At 42.7% G+C, this 18096-nt stretch overlaps 1 protein-coding gene across 1 annotated transcript in view; it reads left to right on the forward strand.

Moving 5' to 3' along the window:
• Nucleotides 1-301: 301 nt before the first annotated feature.
• The window catches only part of LOC112414791 (olfactory receptor 56-like), an 18390-nt gene continuing 595 nt past the window's right edge, over nt 302-18096 (forward strand). The window contains 5 exon segments of the mRNA XM_024767458.1: nt 302-521; nt 524-860; nt 1072-1318; nt 1320-1420; nt 14646-14686. Of these exon segments, the coding sequence (XP_024623226.1) occupies nt 368-521; nt 524-860; nt 1072-1318; nt 1320-1420; nt 14646-14686 (880 nt within the window). The 5' untranslated portion in view covers nt 302-367.

Genomic DNA, 18096 nt, shown 5'->3' on the forward strand with positions numbered 1-18096 from the left:
AGTCCTGTGACACATAAAATAATTCAGTTTCTATTCTTCTTGGTATGAATATGTACAAATGTAGATAAATGGTTCAATTCTATGAGCTAGCAAAGATCCTATCATCCGTGTCATGGGAAAAATGAAAGAATACACTCTCGTGTGTCCCTAGGCATATATTGTTGTGCTCTAATAAATTACAAAAGATACAGAAGACTGAAGAATAATAATCCAGAGATAAATAAAGACATGTCACTCAATCTTAGAATTTCTCTGTCCATGTTCTCAGGTGACTGGGAACAACTGATCCATGGGATCTATAGATGGCTTCATCCTCTTGGGAATCTTTTCTCATAGCCAGACTGATCTTGCCCTGTTCTCTGTGGTTATGGTGGTCTCCACAGTTGCCCTCTGTGGCAATGTCGTCCTCATCTTCCTCATCTACATTGATCCTCGTACACCCATGTACTTCTTCCTCAGTCACCTCTCCCTCATGGACCTCATGTTGGTCTGTGCCACTGTGCCCAAGATGGTAGCCAACTTCTCTCTGGCTGAAAATCCATCTCCTTTGTGTGTTGTGGCATACAAATTGTTTTTTTCATCTCTCTTGTGGGATCTGAAGGGCTCTTGCCGGGACTCATGGCTTATGACTGCTATGTGGCCATTAGCCACCCACTTCACTATCCCATCCTCATGAGTCAGAGGGTCTGTCTCCAGATTGCTGGGAGTTCATGGACTTTGGGGATAATAGATGGAATGATGCAGATGGCAGGAGCCATGAGCTTACCCGACTGTGGCTCAAGGAATGTGGGCCACTTCTTCTGTGAGGTGCCAGCTTTATTGAAACTGGCCTGTGCAGACACATCCATTTTTGATACCCTGTTTTTTTGTTGTTTATTTGTTTTTTGCGGTACGCGGGCCTCTCACTGTTGTGGCCTCTCCGGCTGCGGAGCTCAGGCTCCGGGCGCGCAGGCTCAGCGGCCATGGCTCATGGGGCCCAGCTGCTCCGCGGCATGTGGGATCTTCCCGGACCGGGGCACGAACCCGTGTCCCCTGCATCGGCAGGCGGACTCTCAATCACTGCGCCACCAGGAAAGCCCTGATACTGTTTTTTGCTTGCTATGTATTCATGCTGCTCCTGCCCTTCTCCATCATCATGGCCTCTTATGCTCACCTCCGGGGATCTGCGCTCCCCATGCACACTGCTCAGGCCCATAAAAAGGCTCTGGCCACCTGTTCTTCCCACCTGACAGCTGTGTCCCTCTTCTATGGGGCAGCCATGTTTATCTATCTGAGACCCAGGCGCTACCAGGCCCCAAGCCATGACAATGTGGTCTCTTATCTTCTACACAGTCCTTACTCCTATGCTCAACCCTCTCATTTATAGCTTGAGGAACCGGGAGGTGATGGGGCCCCTAAAGAAGGGGCTGGGGCTTCCCTGGTGGCGCAGTGGTTGAGAGTCCGCCTGCCGATGCAATGACAGCCAGGGCATCTGCTACCTGGTGCTGCCGCCTCCTGGTTGCATAATGCCGCAAAGTCATTCACCCTCTGGGAGTGTCTATTTCCTCATCAATAAATGAGAATCATGACACCTGCCTTACCTCACAGGGATTCTGTAGGGATCACTGCATGTAAATCTAAAGCCCCATGACGAGGCAATGCATTGTCGTTATCGTCATTATTGATCATTTATGAAGTCCTTGAAGTAAATTCACTCTATTTCTTAATTCTTCTTGGTTATAACTGTGTTTTGTTGAACGCTTACTATGTGCTGGGCACTGTCCTTTTTCCTTTATGTGTCATCTATATTATTAAATTAATGATTTTACCTAATAAATATGGATATTTTAAATAAAAACTTTCTAGATGGCAGAAATTGAGTCTCTATAATTCTTTCTTGGGTGGTCCCTAGTCTTCTCCCATTAGAAGCTTTATGAAACTTCCTTTAAGAGATATAAATATACCCTTAACTGCTTAGAAATTATTTGTGTATTTCCAGTACCTGGCTCTGTGCCTTATAGACAGCAGTTGCTTAATAAAACTTTATTGAATAAATGCAGGAAGAGGCATCTAATGGGAAAATATATATGAAAACATTTTTAAAAGCACTATTCACATACCAAATTTGCTGTGGCAACTGTGATTATTTCTGTACTTCAAGTTCTGCAAAAGTAAAACCATACGTTTTGGAAGTTGAATATTAGAACAGAAATAAAGACATAAATTGAGCCATTATTTTATATCTTACATATCAGACAGGGTCCAGCCAGGAATAAAACCATATTCATTATTTTAGCAGAAAAAAATGTAAAGAGTTGTTAACCAGATATTTGAGATCTGAAATGACAAAACAAGAACACTAAGGATTAGAGAGGAAAAAACAACCTGCAGAAAGAAGCTACTATTCCTAGGCCTGGGGATGTAAAGGGAGAGGTTAGAGTCCTTAAAACCCAAAGTCTTAGAGTCCAGATGTCTGAGGAGTGAGCACTGACTAGCTGGTATTCATATCTCAGAAGGTACCTATGGAGGTGTCTCCCATATAGGTGACATAGAGAAGCCTGCTCAGCCCTGACTTATGATGGTTCCTCCAGAGCCTAGAGGAAAAAGAGGGGATTGCAGAGCTCGGTCCCAGCCTTCTGACAAGTGGGGGCTATGCAGTTGGTTCTGACACCCCGGAAGTTCACAGGAGAGTCTCTGTCCCCAGACTGCCCAGGAATAGGGGTTGGTCAGCTAGTGCTTGCGCCTCTGAAGGACAGGATGAGACTGGTTCTGTGAGTGTGAAAATAAACTGCAAAGTCAAACCAACTGCCAGGATGAAGAGACATTGCTGGATTGGTTGGACAGAAGAAAACAGGAAATCATGAAAGAGTTTTCTATCTCTTCCGCTGGCTTACGGTCTCCTTCTAGTGGCCCTATTGGCAGATCCTAATGTGAACCTTGAAGACAAAGCAGCCCTAGAAAAAAAAATTGGAGTGTAAAAATGTGATTTTTTTTTTGCGGTACGCGGTCCTCTCACCGTTGTGGCCTCTCCTGTTGCGGAGCACAGGCTCCGGATGCACAGGCTCAGCGGCCATGGTTCTCGGGCCCAGCCGCTCCGCGGCATGTGGGATCTTCCTGGACCGGGGCATGAACCCGTGTCCCCTGAATCGGCAAGCAGACTCTCAACCCCCGCGCCACCAGGGAAGCCCTAGAAATGTGAATTTTGAGCTGAGGCAATAGTTTAAGAACTGGCACAGTTCACCCCTTTGGCTACTCAACATCTGGATCATTTTACCCATATTTGAACTTCTGTTTAAATAGCAACAACAGCATAACAATGTGTAACTATTCTTCATATACATGTTATCCTTCATTAGTTATAGTATCCATCTATGGGCAATGTCAGTTATAGCTCATATTCAGTCACAATCTCTGCATATCGGCTATCAACAGCAATCAGTATACAAATCGTAAGAGGAAGGAGCAGAGAGAGAGATAAGAACAAACTAGCCCCCCCCCACACACACACACACCAACAGGCTAATTGATCATGAAGCCGTAATTGATATTTATAACTTTCTTCTTCCATTTTCCATTCCTTATTTCCTTTGCTCTCAACTAGAACCTCATGCCTTTGGGATAACTTATCTGGTGGTGTACTCTATGTCTTCATTCCAGAAAGGTCTGAATCCTCAGTGGTACTACCTGTATTTTTGGTGGCTGTACTTTTCCGTTATCTTTTACTATTGGACACGGAAGTACTGAAAGATGCCCCAGAGAATCCCCTGTCTCAGGATTGTCCTCTATAACCCTTGTAATTGAGATCAGTCAACCCACCCCACTCTAGTGGAGCTGCTGTCTTATTGACCTATTAGTTCACTGGCATGAGAAGTCTAAAATAACCAGGTAAAATTTCAATTTCTGATTGGATGGGACCATTGTTGTTCAGTTATGGGAGAAACAGCCCCATATACTGATTACTGAATCAAAGCACATATTGCATTTTATGAGATAGAACTCCATCTTTTCAGGGTCTTATTTCCGAAACGACACTGTAAATGAGTTGGTACCATAACTGAGGCCAACTGCTTCTGAGTGATGACACATATACAAGGCCAGTCAGTTCTATGGACACAAGTTCATTGCTGCCATTCTTTTGCTATGAAATAATTTCCCGATCAGAAGCAATGCTGAGCGAGGTACTTTGATTATATCTGAGGCATTCTGTTAGTACATAGGCGGTAACAGCCACTGCAGTTAAAGTTACCATCTGATTAACTTTACAACAATCTATAGTAATTTTCTAAGGTCCATTCACCTTCTGTAAAGGCCAAAAAAAGATGTGCACATTTCAAGTTTATGGTAGCATTAATACATGCAGGTCTCCTAGAGATACAGTATTAATTTTTGTTTACTCTCTGGTAGGAAATAGAAGTTCCTGAGCTTTCACTCGTTCTTTCTGCCATAATAAAACTCCCGCTAGGGTTCAGAGAGCCAGTATGGGTTTCCTACTAGTTTCTGGGTATGACTATTCAAAATATACATTAAGGATCTGGGAAATAGCTACGCAATAGGTTTACGGACCTACTTGGACCACTGTGATTTGAACTTGGGCCAAAACACCACTTACCACCTCATCATCATAAACCCCCACTTTGGTAGACTGCAGTGGAGTTTGGGGTCACAAGAAATTAGTATCAATTTAGAGCTACTATCTAGAGGAAACTAAGACCATCTGTATTCACATGACTTAATTATCAAGATTCAAAATGAAAGTCCTTACATCAATAAGACTTTTCTATATATTCCAGGAAATTCTTGCCCAGGATGATAAGGGTGTAAGTCAGAATATAACTTCATTGTTAGCTTTATCTGAACACTAGACTGTTCAATCAGTCCTCTTTTCTGGACGATGGATGACTCAGCTGGCCAAACTCAGCTTCTTACCAAATGATTGTTTTCTCACAAAGACTCCTCCCCAACTCATGCTCGTGGTGACCATCAATCCTGTTATATTATGGATTTTGACCAGTTCCAGTCAGATCCCTGCATTGTCAGGGCCACTTCAAACTACTCAAATCCAGTTCCTAAAACTATACACATGAAACATTGATCTTCCCTTATGAAACTAAGATTCTGTCAAGATGGTGTTTACCTTTTCTAATTAAGTAATAATATTGGCCTTGTTTGATCTGCAGGTTATTCGGGTGTTATTTTGGGGGTAAGTCAACACTTTTAATTCCTAAAATGTTTGAATATATCTGTTTTCCCCACGCATGGTCACTCTAGTGATTGGCAACACATCCTTTTGGGTGAATATCTTTTTCCATCCCTTCACTTTCAGTCTGTATGTGTCCCTAGGTCCCTAGGTCTCTTGTTGAGGGCATACATATGGGTCTTGTTTTTGTATCCATTCAGCCAGTCTGTGTCTTTTGGTTGGAGCATTTAAACCATTTACATTCAAGGTCATTATCCGTATGTTTGTTCCTATTACCATTTTCTTAATTGATTTGGATTTGTTCTTTTACTTCTTTTTCTTTTCTTGTGTTTCCTGCCTAGAGAAGTTCCTTTAGCATTTGCTATAAAGCTGGTTTGGTGGTGCTGAATTCTTGGCTTTTGCTTGTTTGTGAAGCTTTGATTTCTCTGTCACACCTGAATGAGATCCTTGCTGGGTAGAGTAATCTTGGTTGGAGGTTTTTCCCCTTCATCACTTTAAATATGTCCTGACTTTCCCTTCTGGCCTGCAAAGTTTCTGTAGAAAAATCAGCTGATACCCTTATGGGGATTCCCTTGTTTGTTATTTATTGCTTTTCCCTCGCTCCTTTTCGTATTTTTTCTTTGAATTTAATTTTTGTTAGTTTGATTTTTATGTGTCTTGGTGTGTTTCTCCTAGGGTTATCCTGTATTGGACTCTCTGCATTTCCTGGACTGGGTTGACCATTTCCTTTCCCATGCTGGGAAACTTTATAATCTCTTCAAATATTTTCTCAGACCCTTTCTCTTTCTCTTCCTCTTCTGGGACCCCTATAATTTGAATGTTGGTGCATTTAGTGTTGTCCCAGAGGTCTCTGAGACTATCCTGGATTCTTTTCATTCTTTTCTCTTTATTCCGCTCTCAGCACTTATTTTCACCATTCTATCTTCTAGCTCACTTATTCACTCTTCTGCCTCAGTTATTCTACTATTGATCCCTTCTAGCGTATTTTTCATTTCAGTTTTTGTGTTGTTCATCAATGTTTTGTTTGTCCTTTAGTTCTTCTAGGTCTTTGTGAAACATTTCTTGTATTTTCTCAATCTGTGCCTCCATTCAATTTCTGGGATTTTGGATCATCTTTACTATCGTTACTCTGAATTCTTTTTCAGGTAGGTTGCCTATTTCCTCTTTGTTTATTTGATCTTGTAGGTTTTTACCTTGCTCCCTCATCTGTAACATATTTTTGGCATTTCATTTTTTTTTTTTTGATGGGTGAGGCTGTCTTACTGGTTGTTTGGGCTGAGGCACCCAGCAGTGGAGTTTGCAGGCAGTTAGGTAGAGCTGGGTCTTGATGCCGAGATTAGGACCTCTGGGAGACCTGACTCTGATTAATATTCCCTAGAGTCTGAGGTTCTTTGTTAGTCCAGTGGTTTGGACTCGGTGCTCCCACCATAGGAGCTCAGAACCAACCCCAAGCCTGGGAACCAAGATCCCACAAGCTGTGCAGCATGGCAAAAGAAAAGAAAAGAAAAAGAGCAGAAAATAACAAAGAATAAAAAATAAAATAAAATTTGATAAATAAATAATATATTAGGAAAAATTAAAATATAACTGAAACAACTACAAGTTAGAACCTCCACAGAAAAAAGAAAAAAAAGGGTGGGTGGGGAACAAGCCAAAGGAATAACAAAGTATAAAATAAAATTAGAAATATAAAAAATTTATCAGAAAAAATAAAAATATAAATGAATTAACAGTAACAAGGTAAAACAGAACCACAACCTAAAAAACAAACAAACAAATAAAAAGGCTGGAAAAGGCCTTAGCTGTGGGAGACAGAGCTTAGGCAGGGGTCAGGGCCTATGCTAAGAACCTGTGAGACCAAAATAGTCTTTGGGGGCAGGGTCTAGGCAGGGTGAGCTTTAGGTATGGGGTGAGGCCTAGGCTCAGGACCCATGCAGCTGGGAAAGGCAGCACAGCCAAGGGGGGCCTTGGAGTGTGGAGTTCAGAGGTGAGGCCCTGGGTGTGGGGGGGTGGATTTTAGGCCCAGCACAATTGAAGGGGTTCTCAGAGGCTGGATGATTAAGCCTGGGACCTCAGCAGGCTCCACGGGGCCCAAGTGGGCAAGGGAAATGCTGGCCGCCCTCCTTTCCATTCCTCCACTCTCCCGAGCATCTCACCCATCCCTGTTGCTCCTGTAACCTTGGGTGGGCCCCTCCAAGTGTGGGAACCCCTCCTCTCCCCCGGCTGTCCCTCAAGGGTGCTGATCCCGACCAGCCAGCCTTTACTTTTCCTCCCCTCTCCCTCCCACTCCCACAGGACCCATGTGGCTGGAGGGAGCTTTGGTGGGCAGAGGATAAGGCCCAGGAACTCAGCAGGCTCTCTGGGGCCCAAGTGGGCAGGGGAAATGCTGGCCATGTTCCCTTCTGATTTTCCACCCTCCCGAGGGTCTCCTCTCCAGGCGTTGGAACCCCACCCCTCCCCCAGCCGCCCTCAGGGGTGCCAGTCTCATCCCACCTCCACTTCTCCTCACCCTCCTTCACCCCCACGTCCTGCCTGGTCACTCGGGGGTTCCTCCTGTCCACTTAGGTGTCTGTGGTCCCCCACCAGTGCCTGGTAGATGCCCTAGTTGCACAGAGATGCAAACTCCACGTCCCCTTAGGTCACCATCTTGACTCCTCCCCCCTCTGCTTCTCATAGCTCTTATTTTTTTTTAAACCTCTGTCTATACAATTCTATTAACTGAAGTGTTTACTCCATTTATATTTATTGTAGTTATTGCTGTGGATGGATTTAAATCTACCATTTTGCTCCTTGTTTTCCACTTGTACTTCCTTTAAGAAAATTACTTCTGTTGACATTCTATTGGATTAATCAAAATTGGTGTTCCATTTTATCCCCTCAATTACCTTTTAAGTATACCACTTTCTCTGTTTTTTATTTTTTAGTGGCTGTTTTAATATTTACACTATGCATCTTCTACTTCTTACAGTTTACAGTTTGATTTAATATTGTAGCAATTCAGGTATAATATAGAAAATTTACAATATTTTAAATCCATTTATGGTTTTTCTGGCTATTGTGTTATTGTCATATGCTTATTTCCACATATGTTTAAATCCCCAATGCACTTTTAATATTCTTTTCTAGACAGGAAGTGATTAACCCATTTGAGGAAATATTATCTGTTATATTTATTTACATATTCTATTTTGCTGCTTTTCATTCCTTGTGCTTTGATCTTCTATCATTTCCCCTTAGTCTGAAATAATTCCTTTAAAAAATCTTGTTTGAGTATGCTGGAAATTCTCTTGCTTTGTCTTGTCTAAAAATATTCTTATTTTGCCTTCATTTAAAAAAATTTTTTGGCTGCACTGCGCAAGCATATGGGATCTTAGTTCCCCAACCAGAGATCAAACCTGTGCCCCCTACAGTGGACATGCAGAGATTTAACCACTGGACTGACAAGGAAGCCCCTTGCCTTCATTCTTTTTTTTTTTTTAATTTATTTATTTATGGCTGTTTTGGGTCTTCGTTTCTGTGCGAGGTCTTTCTCCTATTGTGGCAAGCGGAGGCCACTCTTCATCACGGTGCGCGGGCCTCTCACTATCGCGGCCTCTCTTGTTGCGGCGCACAGGCTCCAGACACGCAGGCTCAGTAGTGGCTCACGGGCCTAGTTGCTCCACGGCATGTGGGATCTTCCCAGACCAGGGCTCGAACCCGTGTCCCCTGCATTGGCAGACAGATTCTCAACCACTGCGCCACCAGGGAAGCCTTTGTCTTCATTCTTAAACAGTATTTTGCTGGTTTTAAAATTGTAGATTGACAGTTTTTTTCTTTCAGCACTTTAAATATGTCTTTCCATTTGTTTCTTGTCTCCAGTTTCCAATGAGTTCACCTATATATTTAATGGAGATTCTTAATTATGTTGTGTCCTGTTTTCTTTGGTTAATTTTAAGGCTTTTTCGCTACTATATGTTTTCAGTAGCTTGATAATAATGTGCTGAAGTCTGGGTTTCTTTTTAATCATTTGAATTAAATGATAATTAGATCTACACACTGGGGTCATATATAATTATGGAAAATTTTAGGCCAGTACCATGTCAAGTATTTTGGGGAAATATTTCTCTTTTCTCTTTCTTGGACTCCTTGACACACTTGTTAGATTATTTGATATTTTCCAATAGGTTTCTGATGCTGTTTTCATTTCCATTCTGTTCTCTTTCTGTGTTTAGCTTGAGGACTTTCTACTGGCTAGTCTTATAGTTCAGGGGTCAGGAAACTATGACCCATGGGCCAAATATGGTCACTGGCTATTTTTAAAAATAAAGTCTTATTGGAACAAAGCTACAATCATTTACACATTGTCTAAGGCCGCTTTTATGTAAAAACAGCAGAGTTCAGTAGCAGTGACAGAGATCATAGGGCTTGCGAAGCCTAAAAAATTTGCTATCTGGTCCCTTAGAAACTTGCCAATCTCTGTTCTAGTTCACGATTTTTTTACCTTCTACTATGTCCAAGATGCTCTTAATCTCATCCAATGATTTCTTCATCACAGCTTGTGTTTTTCAGGTCTAGAATTTCACAATTGTTCTTTCAAAACTTCCATTGCTCTGCAGAAAATCTCTCTTGTCACTCAATCTCATGTTCATCCTGTACCTCATTTAACCTACTTGCACTGGTCATTTAAAAATTCTTTCTTCTAATTCTAAACCTCGGCCACCTAGGGGTCTGCCTGTATTGATGGTGTTTTCTCTTGGCAGGTAACAATTTTTTTTCTTACCTTTTTGAATATTTTATAATTTTTGATTTTATGTCACACATTTTGAATAACCAACACTGGAGACTGAAAGAGATCATTTATTTGTTTTATTTTCCCAGAAATGTATGAGGTGCTGATCATTTTGAGCTCACCATTAGAAGAGCTGAGTTGGGGCTGAGGCATTTTCAATTCTCCTTTGGTTTAAAATGTGATTACTGCCTTTCACTACAACCTTTGAATTCTTTTAGTGTCACACCCACTGAGGATTGTATTTATTTGACCACATCAGGATTTGAGCTGGGAGATGGTTGGATTCCACTTATAATAGTGTCAGTTCACTTCTGCATTCACCTCTAGCAAGACACTGGCTAACCCATGACTGAGAGCGCCCTGTTTTCCAGCTCCATCCTTTCTGCGAATTAGCAGAAGTTCTCTGGTGGGAAGAACTGTTAATCAAGAGAGTTATATTTACATTTAGGACCCTTCCAGACTTCAATCTCATGGCAGTCCACATCTGGTTTCTCCTGGGTTTAATGGAAACATGAAAGGTGGGAGAACCTCCCTTCTCCATAGTATGAAAAAGAAATGTATAATAAATATGAGAGTAGCATTGTTTCTAGCCAATGACTATGAGGTTTTTGAGCATCAACCCAACTGGATACATGCCTGTTACCTAACTGGTGCTTCACTTATCTCATCTTATATACTCACCACAAATACCCTGTGCTATACGGGTTGTTACTCCAGATGAGGTAATTGTGACCCAGATATGTGAATGATGCTTTTCTGGGATGACTGCTGTCAAGAGAAGAGGGAAGGCAGCAGAGGATGGAAGTCTGTCATTGGTTGAGTACCTTTTGCTTGCCATGCATTTCACAGATACCAATTCACTTAACTTTCCTAATGGCTTTGTAAAATCTTTATCCCTATTTAACAGACAAGGAAAAGTGAGGTTCACAGAGGTTGGGCAACTTGCTCAAGGTTGCTGACTGAGAACTGGTAACTCATGATTTGCAGTAATTCTCCAAACCCTTGCCTATACCTGTGAAACAGGTCCATCTGTTTCTGGACTCGAGGACCACTTTGATTTGCAGTATTTACTGAGTCATCTATTCCTCAATTTTCAGAATAAGGAAGGAGAAATGTCCAATTATCTACAACTTTTTTTTTAACATCTTTATTGGAGTATAATTGCTTTACAATGGTGTGTTAGTTTCTGCTGTATAACAAAGTGAATCAGCTATACATATACATACATCCCCATATCTCCTCCCTCTTGTGTCTCCCTCCCTCCCTCCCTATCCCACCCTGCCAGGTGGTCACAAAGCACCGAGCTGATCTCCCTGTGCTATGCGGCTGCTTCCCGCTAGCTATCTATTTTACATTTGGTAGTGTCTATATGTCCATGCCACTCTCTCACTTCGTCTACTGCTTGTTTTTAAAAACACCTTGTATAATTTTGTGGATCTCCTCCGGCCAGCTACTGTGGTGAGGACTCTGAATTTTCCCTGAGGCTTGAGAGTAAGAATGAGAGAATTACTGTCCTTTGAAGATTTGGGTTTCCATAGGTATTGATTTTGCATCAGGTAAGTGAGTCTCTTTTCAGGGTCGTCTGTGAGTGGAAACAAGAGTGGGGACCACCTTCATGTCTTGGAACTAATATATTAAGGAAGAAGGTCCTCAGTCCCCAAGAACGGCTGACATTTCCATGTCTCTTCTCTATTTCCCTGGTGACAACAAATACCTACAGAATTGTGACACTTAATGTCAAGCTTACTAGTTTAAAAACTTGTAAAAACAATATAAAAATCTCTCCTTCCCCCACTCTTGACTTTCCCCCTTTCCCCTTCCCATGTACATATACATACTATGTGCTCACAACCTGTCCACACCCAGCCTGGGGGAAGTTAAGAACCTCTTGAGTCCTTCAAATGCTGATATCTTGCCCTGACTGGAGACAATGGGGTTCAGGCCTGGGAAATGGGGAAAAGAAAAATGGGGGTGAATGGTGAACCTGAACTCTTAGGACTCCTTCCGTCCTGTTCATCCATTCTGGCTGCCAAGACATAGTTGACATCAGATGAGGAAGATTAAGGAGCTTCCCATGGTACTTGACACTGGAAGCCACGTGATACATTCATCTCCATCCCAAAGACCATAAATAAGTACCTAAACCTCTCAGCCTGTAGGACTACCACCCTTTGGTGAAGTTGCAGTCTCACTCCAGAGGGGGAAGTTCCCAGACTCGTGCATGCTGGTTGGAGCTCCATGCCCACGGAGACATGGAGACTTTTTCGGCAGGGAGGTGCCTCCTGCTGGAGAACTGCCCGCCCCAGCCCAGGCTTTGGCACTGGAGATGCTGATCCAGCATTTTAGGGATGCTTGCAGCTTCAACAAAAGGCACGCTGCCCATATGCGCTGTCTGTCTCAAGGGTGCGCTGGAGCTCTAGTTCCTGGACCGGGTTGGAGCCCAAGATGGCATCTACCCATCTGCAGCCTACCCTAGTGCTCTTCAAGGTACTGATGGAGATGCAGGGTACGGCTGGCCCTTGCCTCAGGGAGACTGGAGCCTGCCAACAATGGGAAGGAGAGCAAGGCTGAGGCTGCACAGCCTCAGGCCCTGGGGATGGAATTTAGGCTAATGTTAACTTGTTTGTCAGAAGAATAACAAGTTGAAAGGAGCTGAGTTGCTATTTTTATCCTATTCTTACTTCCAATATGTATTGGGTGAGTTTCTGAGCGTGGCCAAACCTTACGAGTTGCTCCACTTTGATCCATCAGGTCCATCAAGACCAAATGGTTTAATTCACACAATTTAATAGGACCTTGGTGATTTGGTGTCTGCTTGCTGATGACCAAAAAATATAAAGTCAAGAGAAAAAAAGGAAATAAAGTCAGGTTTTTAACCTCGCATATTATTTCCAACATTTCAGGTGTATCTAGGATCCAAAAAAATTTTAACAATGAAACTGTGTAAGAAAAACAAAGGGAGGGTTTCCCACCGCTTTTTGGGTAAACAATATTAGACTTACAAAAAATTTGCAGGAATAATTGAAAGAACTGTACAGGAATACTCCATAAGTGATGTTGTATCTTTCTCAGAGAATCACATTCTGAGCACCTGATCTTTTGCCCCTTTACTGTTGATGTTAATTTTGACCAGTTGTTCTTTGCTTACTCTTTCCTCAGTAATTAATAAGTGGTTATGTAGAGATTCTTTAAGTTTATGTTTTTCCTTAAGCCCTCCCTTGTTCAACCCTTTAGCATCCATTGATGCATTCCTGAGTCATTTTACTATGGTGCTTGCAAAATGGTTAATTTTCTAAGCCCATTTTTCCCCTGTATTTATGAGTCAGTATTCTACAGTAAGGAAGAGCTTTCCCTTCTTCCCCATTTACTTACTTGCCTATCTGCTATTTGTCTTCAAGGATAGGAGAATATGTCACCCAAAAGAATTCTACTGTGCTATCTTGATCGTTTTGAGCCAAAGGCACTTGAAACACAGTGAATGCGGGGAGAGGCTTTCTCTGAACTCCCCCTTATGTATCTATAAACATATCCTCCCAAAGGAATGTGGTTGTCAAAACTGCCCTCCCCAGGAGTTTCATCCCACAGGGAAAATTGACTCTTATCATGGGAGAAGAGATACGAAGTGACACCGACATCCAGATGAACTTTGTCAGAAACGATCATATTTCCCATCTATTCTTCTAAGGCCCATCCATCTTTGCTAAAAAACACCTACTCTTCCTTAAGTGGCCTGTATCTCCACTCCTCTTTTGAAATTAAGATGGTATTTAAGCCTGAATTCTAAGTCATCTCAGAGTTTTTCACTTTCTCCAGTTATCTCACATGTATACATGAGGTATACATATTAATACATTTCTGTTTGTTTTTCTCTTGTTAATCCGTCTTTTATTACAGGAGTCAGCTAAGGACTCAGATGATGAGTGCCTGCCATTGAGTCCCTGCCAAAATGCAAGTGATGATGGTTGATTCCCTTGCTGTACGAAGCTCTAAATAAATAGTTTTTACTTTTCTCATTTAGCTGGTCTTCATTTCTATCCACAGTGCTCAACAATTATTTGTTGAGTGGACAATGAAAAAACAAAAATTGAGTAGAAAAATTACAGGACTTCAATTGAGTACAAGATTTGCAGAAGAACTGACTAGACTCCACTTCTTGTCATTCATGATTCAGTTCCCAGAGAGTAGCTAGATATTCACTGTGACACTCAGTGGTGATCACATCTCTCCCAGCCCCCATGGGTGAGGTGAGGGTGGAGACCCCCTGAGAGAAGTATAAGTGGATGTGTGAAGGGATGTTTCATGGATGCCTCTTTCCTTTGTTTAGAAGGGAGTCTGGGGTATTTTTCAAAGCCAGGGCTATGGGGAATGAACTTTGTCCTGAAGCCATTTCATTAAGTTTGGCTTGCTCGTTGGGATGGAGCGTCTGTCCGTTCTCTGGGGTCATTATGAGCTGAGTTGGGTCTCCCAGGATGTTTATTCTACAACTAGAGGTGTAAACCTGGGACATGAGCTCATCGATTTATGAAGAAGCAGAAGAATGCCTTAGATGGTTAATTCTATAAATTTTTATTTGGAGCCATGGAGTTGGAGGAGAGTCTATGTGAAAGGGCCTTACTCAGGCCAACATTGCTCATGCATTGCTCTGAGGACTAGATCTTTGCGTATTTTTCGCGTCTGACCCATCTCTGCTGAGCTCCACAGGGTGGAGTGGAAGGTGAACTGTGGAGACCTGAATGGGAGTGGTAGGTGCTGAAGCGGGTGAGGGAAGACCTGCCAGATGATGGACTAAAGGTGACCAGAAGGGGAAGAAGTGGATCTGACTTCAAGTTTCAGCCTAGGGAGTGTGCAGCTGGATACAGACATATCTCCTTGTTGCCAAAAGTTGTCAGTATCAGGGACCAAGAAGATGGTAATCTTACTTGGGCAAAATTGTTATCATTATCTCCCCTCTGGGCACTCAAGGGGAGATTTGGATAAGGACCACCTTGCACATCCTGGAAATGTTGATGACAGCTGGGGGTCATGTTTTTGTTTTTTCCTTTTTCTTTTCCTGAATTTTGCTTAGTGTACAAACATTATTGAAGAATGAAAATTTTTTAAATCCCCAATACCCCACCACTCTAATTTGTAACTGTTTGAATTTCTTCCTGCACTGAAGGAACTATTGAGGATGATGGAAATTTTCTATAACTTGTTTACACAACTATATTCATTTTTCAAAACTCAACAAAATGTTTTCATAAAACTGTGAATTTTACTAAACATGAACTATATGTCAATAAACCGGACCAAAATGTATTTTAAAAAAAATTGTTATCATTGTTTATTTGATCTCCAGTCTCAGGACTCAGTTCCAAAGTAGGCAGACAGACCTGTTGGGTCACTGCCACACGTGTGCCCTCATTACTCTGGTGCCCTGTGGCCGTGCTTCATTCCTGCCTGTGCTGATCTTGGAATCTACCTCCCTGAGTTATTTTCTGTCTCCCTTTGCCGGCATGTCTCTGTAACTCGCTATGTCCTAGGATTTCCCTGTCTGCTGCCATGATATTCTGACTCTAGTGCTACGATGAAAATGGCATTGTGCATGCACATTGTCCTAGGCCAGTGTGTGAACCTATATCCCATCAGAATCACCTTGGGAGCTTTTAAAAATCATATATGACTACACCCCATCCAGACCCAGTACCCACTCCCCCACGGGGTGGGACCAAGGCATATGCACTTTTTTTTTTTTTTTTTTTTACGCGGCACGCGGGATCCTCCCGGACTGGGGCACGAACCCGCACCCCCCGCATCGGTAGGTGGACTCCCAACCACTGCGCCACCAGGGAAGCCCCCATATGCACATTTTTAAAAACATCTTCTCAGACATCTTAGAGACATAAGCATGACCTCAGTCATGAGCACAGGACCCCAGGAATCTCACTCTTGCTTCTTTTTTTCTGTTCATAATTATCTTCCTATCACAAATGTTTTCAATAGTCTTTGTCTCTCTTTGACAGTCTTTCCAGTTTCTATTAGGGGGAATTCTTGAATTGCAATTGTGACATCACACAAGACAGAAGCAACACACTCCAAAATACACCTGTGGAGGCCCACCATTTGTGGAATGAGTATTGGCCATTCCTTCTTTGAAATATTATTTGTCACTGATTCTTAAAACAGTCACAGGTTTTAACCAGGCTAGTGTCAACCAAGGTGAGTGATGTACAACAGGGAGACAGATATGTCCAAGTCCCTGCCCTCATACACCACACTGTCAAAGTAGCAGTGTGGGCTGGAGGGTTGACATATGTCCAGAGATGCCGTGGACCAGCCGGAGAAAGAGGATCTCACCGCCCAGTGTCAGAAGGGAAGGGGTAAGGAACTGAAGTAGCACCGACGAATGGGGTCAGAAGGACCAAGACAACTGATGGTTGCAAGGCAAATTTTATTATGCTACAGTTGCTGATTATCTAGACTAGAAAAGGGAAGGTTGCCAGATGGTGGTTTACATTATCTACAGACTGTCTCGGCTCAAGGTTAACTTCCCTGGGAGGAAACCCATAAACCCAGAAGCATCAAAAATAACCTGCATGTGCAGGGGGGAGACAGCTTTGCTTGTCTCATTTTACATTCTTTCTGATCTCTGGGCCCTGGTGATTTATCTCCCACGGAATGGAACAAGGAGGGGAACAAGTAGGGACAGTCCCTTCGAGCAGCGGCGGCACGCCTGGCATGTCCTTACCTGCTCTCAAGGCTGACTGCTTCCCACACAGAGAGGCATTTCTAGAGTTCTGAGGTTCTCAAGATGCATTTGACACAACACTTAGCTCTGTTGCAGTGCCTGCTGTATTGGGAAAATATAATTAAAAAACAAATGTCCTCCCTACCCTGAAAACCTCTCTGCAAAAGAAGAGAAAGAAAACAGTTTTATTTTTGAATAAACATTAAATCAGCATGTGATGTGCATCACAGGTGATCAGCTAAGAGATTGCAAAGACAGAAGGAATGTCACCCTTTTGTATAGGTAGACAGTGACAACCCATTACATACATGATCTCAAGATAAACAGTAGCTACTCCTCAAGGAAAAGGACTTGACAGCACCGTTTGTCACACAGAGTTCATCCTAGATTCACCTGGTAATTGGGGTGACTACCTGCGTTAGGTAGCTGGCTTTATCCAAACAAATACAAACTTCGCACATGTTATGACAACAGAGAGTTCTGCAACTTGGAGCAAGGTGCCTGCTGAAGTTAGGGTCCTGACCTACAGAACCTGAGATGTAAGGGCTCTATCTTCCTTGATGATTATGTTGCAAAGAGATGGATTCTAGGTCCTTGAGAAGACATTCCTGAGTCAGAAATCTGGTTAGAACTTATTTTAGTTTTAAAAGGTTTACATACATTTCAGAGAGATAAGGAACTTATAATTATACGTTTTTAAAGTAATTGCTAAGGAAAGTGGAGGTAGGAGTCTTTTCCCTTCTTTTCAGTTTGTATTGGTCCTTGCACCTGTCACCCCCTTTCCCACCTCCTTCTCTCTCTCTCTGCACACCCAATACTCACTTCCCCCTGTCAGAGGGGAAGAAATTTTCCTATACCTGTCGAGGTTCTTCTTGCTGGTCTAAGAATTAGATTGACATGAAACAGATTCACAGGAGAAAATCAAACAAAGGTTTAACAACATGCATATCTGAGAGAGACTCAGGAAAACTGAGTAACTCACCAAAAGGGTTAAAACCTTCATCTTTTTTTTTGTGTGTGTGGTATGCGGGTCTCTCCCGTTGTGGAGCACAGGCTCTGGACACGCAGGCCCAGCGGCCATGGCTCACGGGCCCAGCCGCTCCGCAGCATGTGGGATCTTCCTGGACCGGGGCACGAAGCCGTGTTCCCTGCATCAGCAGGCGGACTCTCAACCACTGCGCCACCAGGGAAGCCCTAAAACCTTCATCTTAAATACCATCTTCAGCTTTCAAGACAAAAGAGGATTTGGGGGTAGTGGTTTGGGACTTCAAAGGGGAGGAAGGCAATTCACATGGAGATGAAAAAGCAAATGTTTGGTAAATAAATGTTTGGTGGGACATACAGTGACAATGGGAAACAGAGTGGACTCTGATCTCTAGACCCCACCTAGAGTTTCCCCCAACACCCCACACACCCCCTCCCCCC

The sequence above is a fragment of the Neophocaena asiaeorientalis genome, unplaced genomic scaffold, assembly GCF_003031525.2.
Source record: "Neophocaena asiaeorientalis asiaeorientalis breed wild unplaced genomic scaffold, Neophocaena_asiaeorientalis_V1.1 scaffold87, whole genome shotgun sequence".
NCBI lineage: Eukaryota > Metazoa > Chordata > Mammalia > Artiodactyla > Phocoenidae > Neophocaena > Neophocaena asiaeorientalis.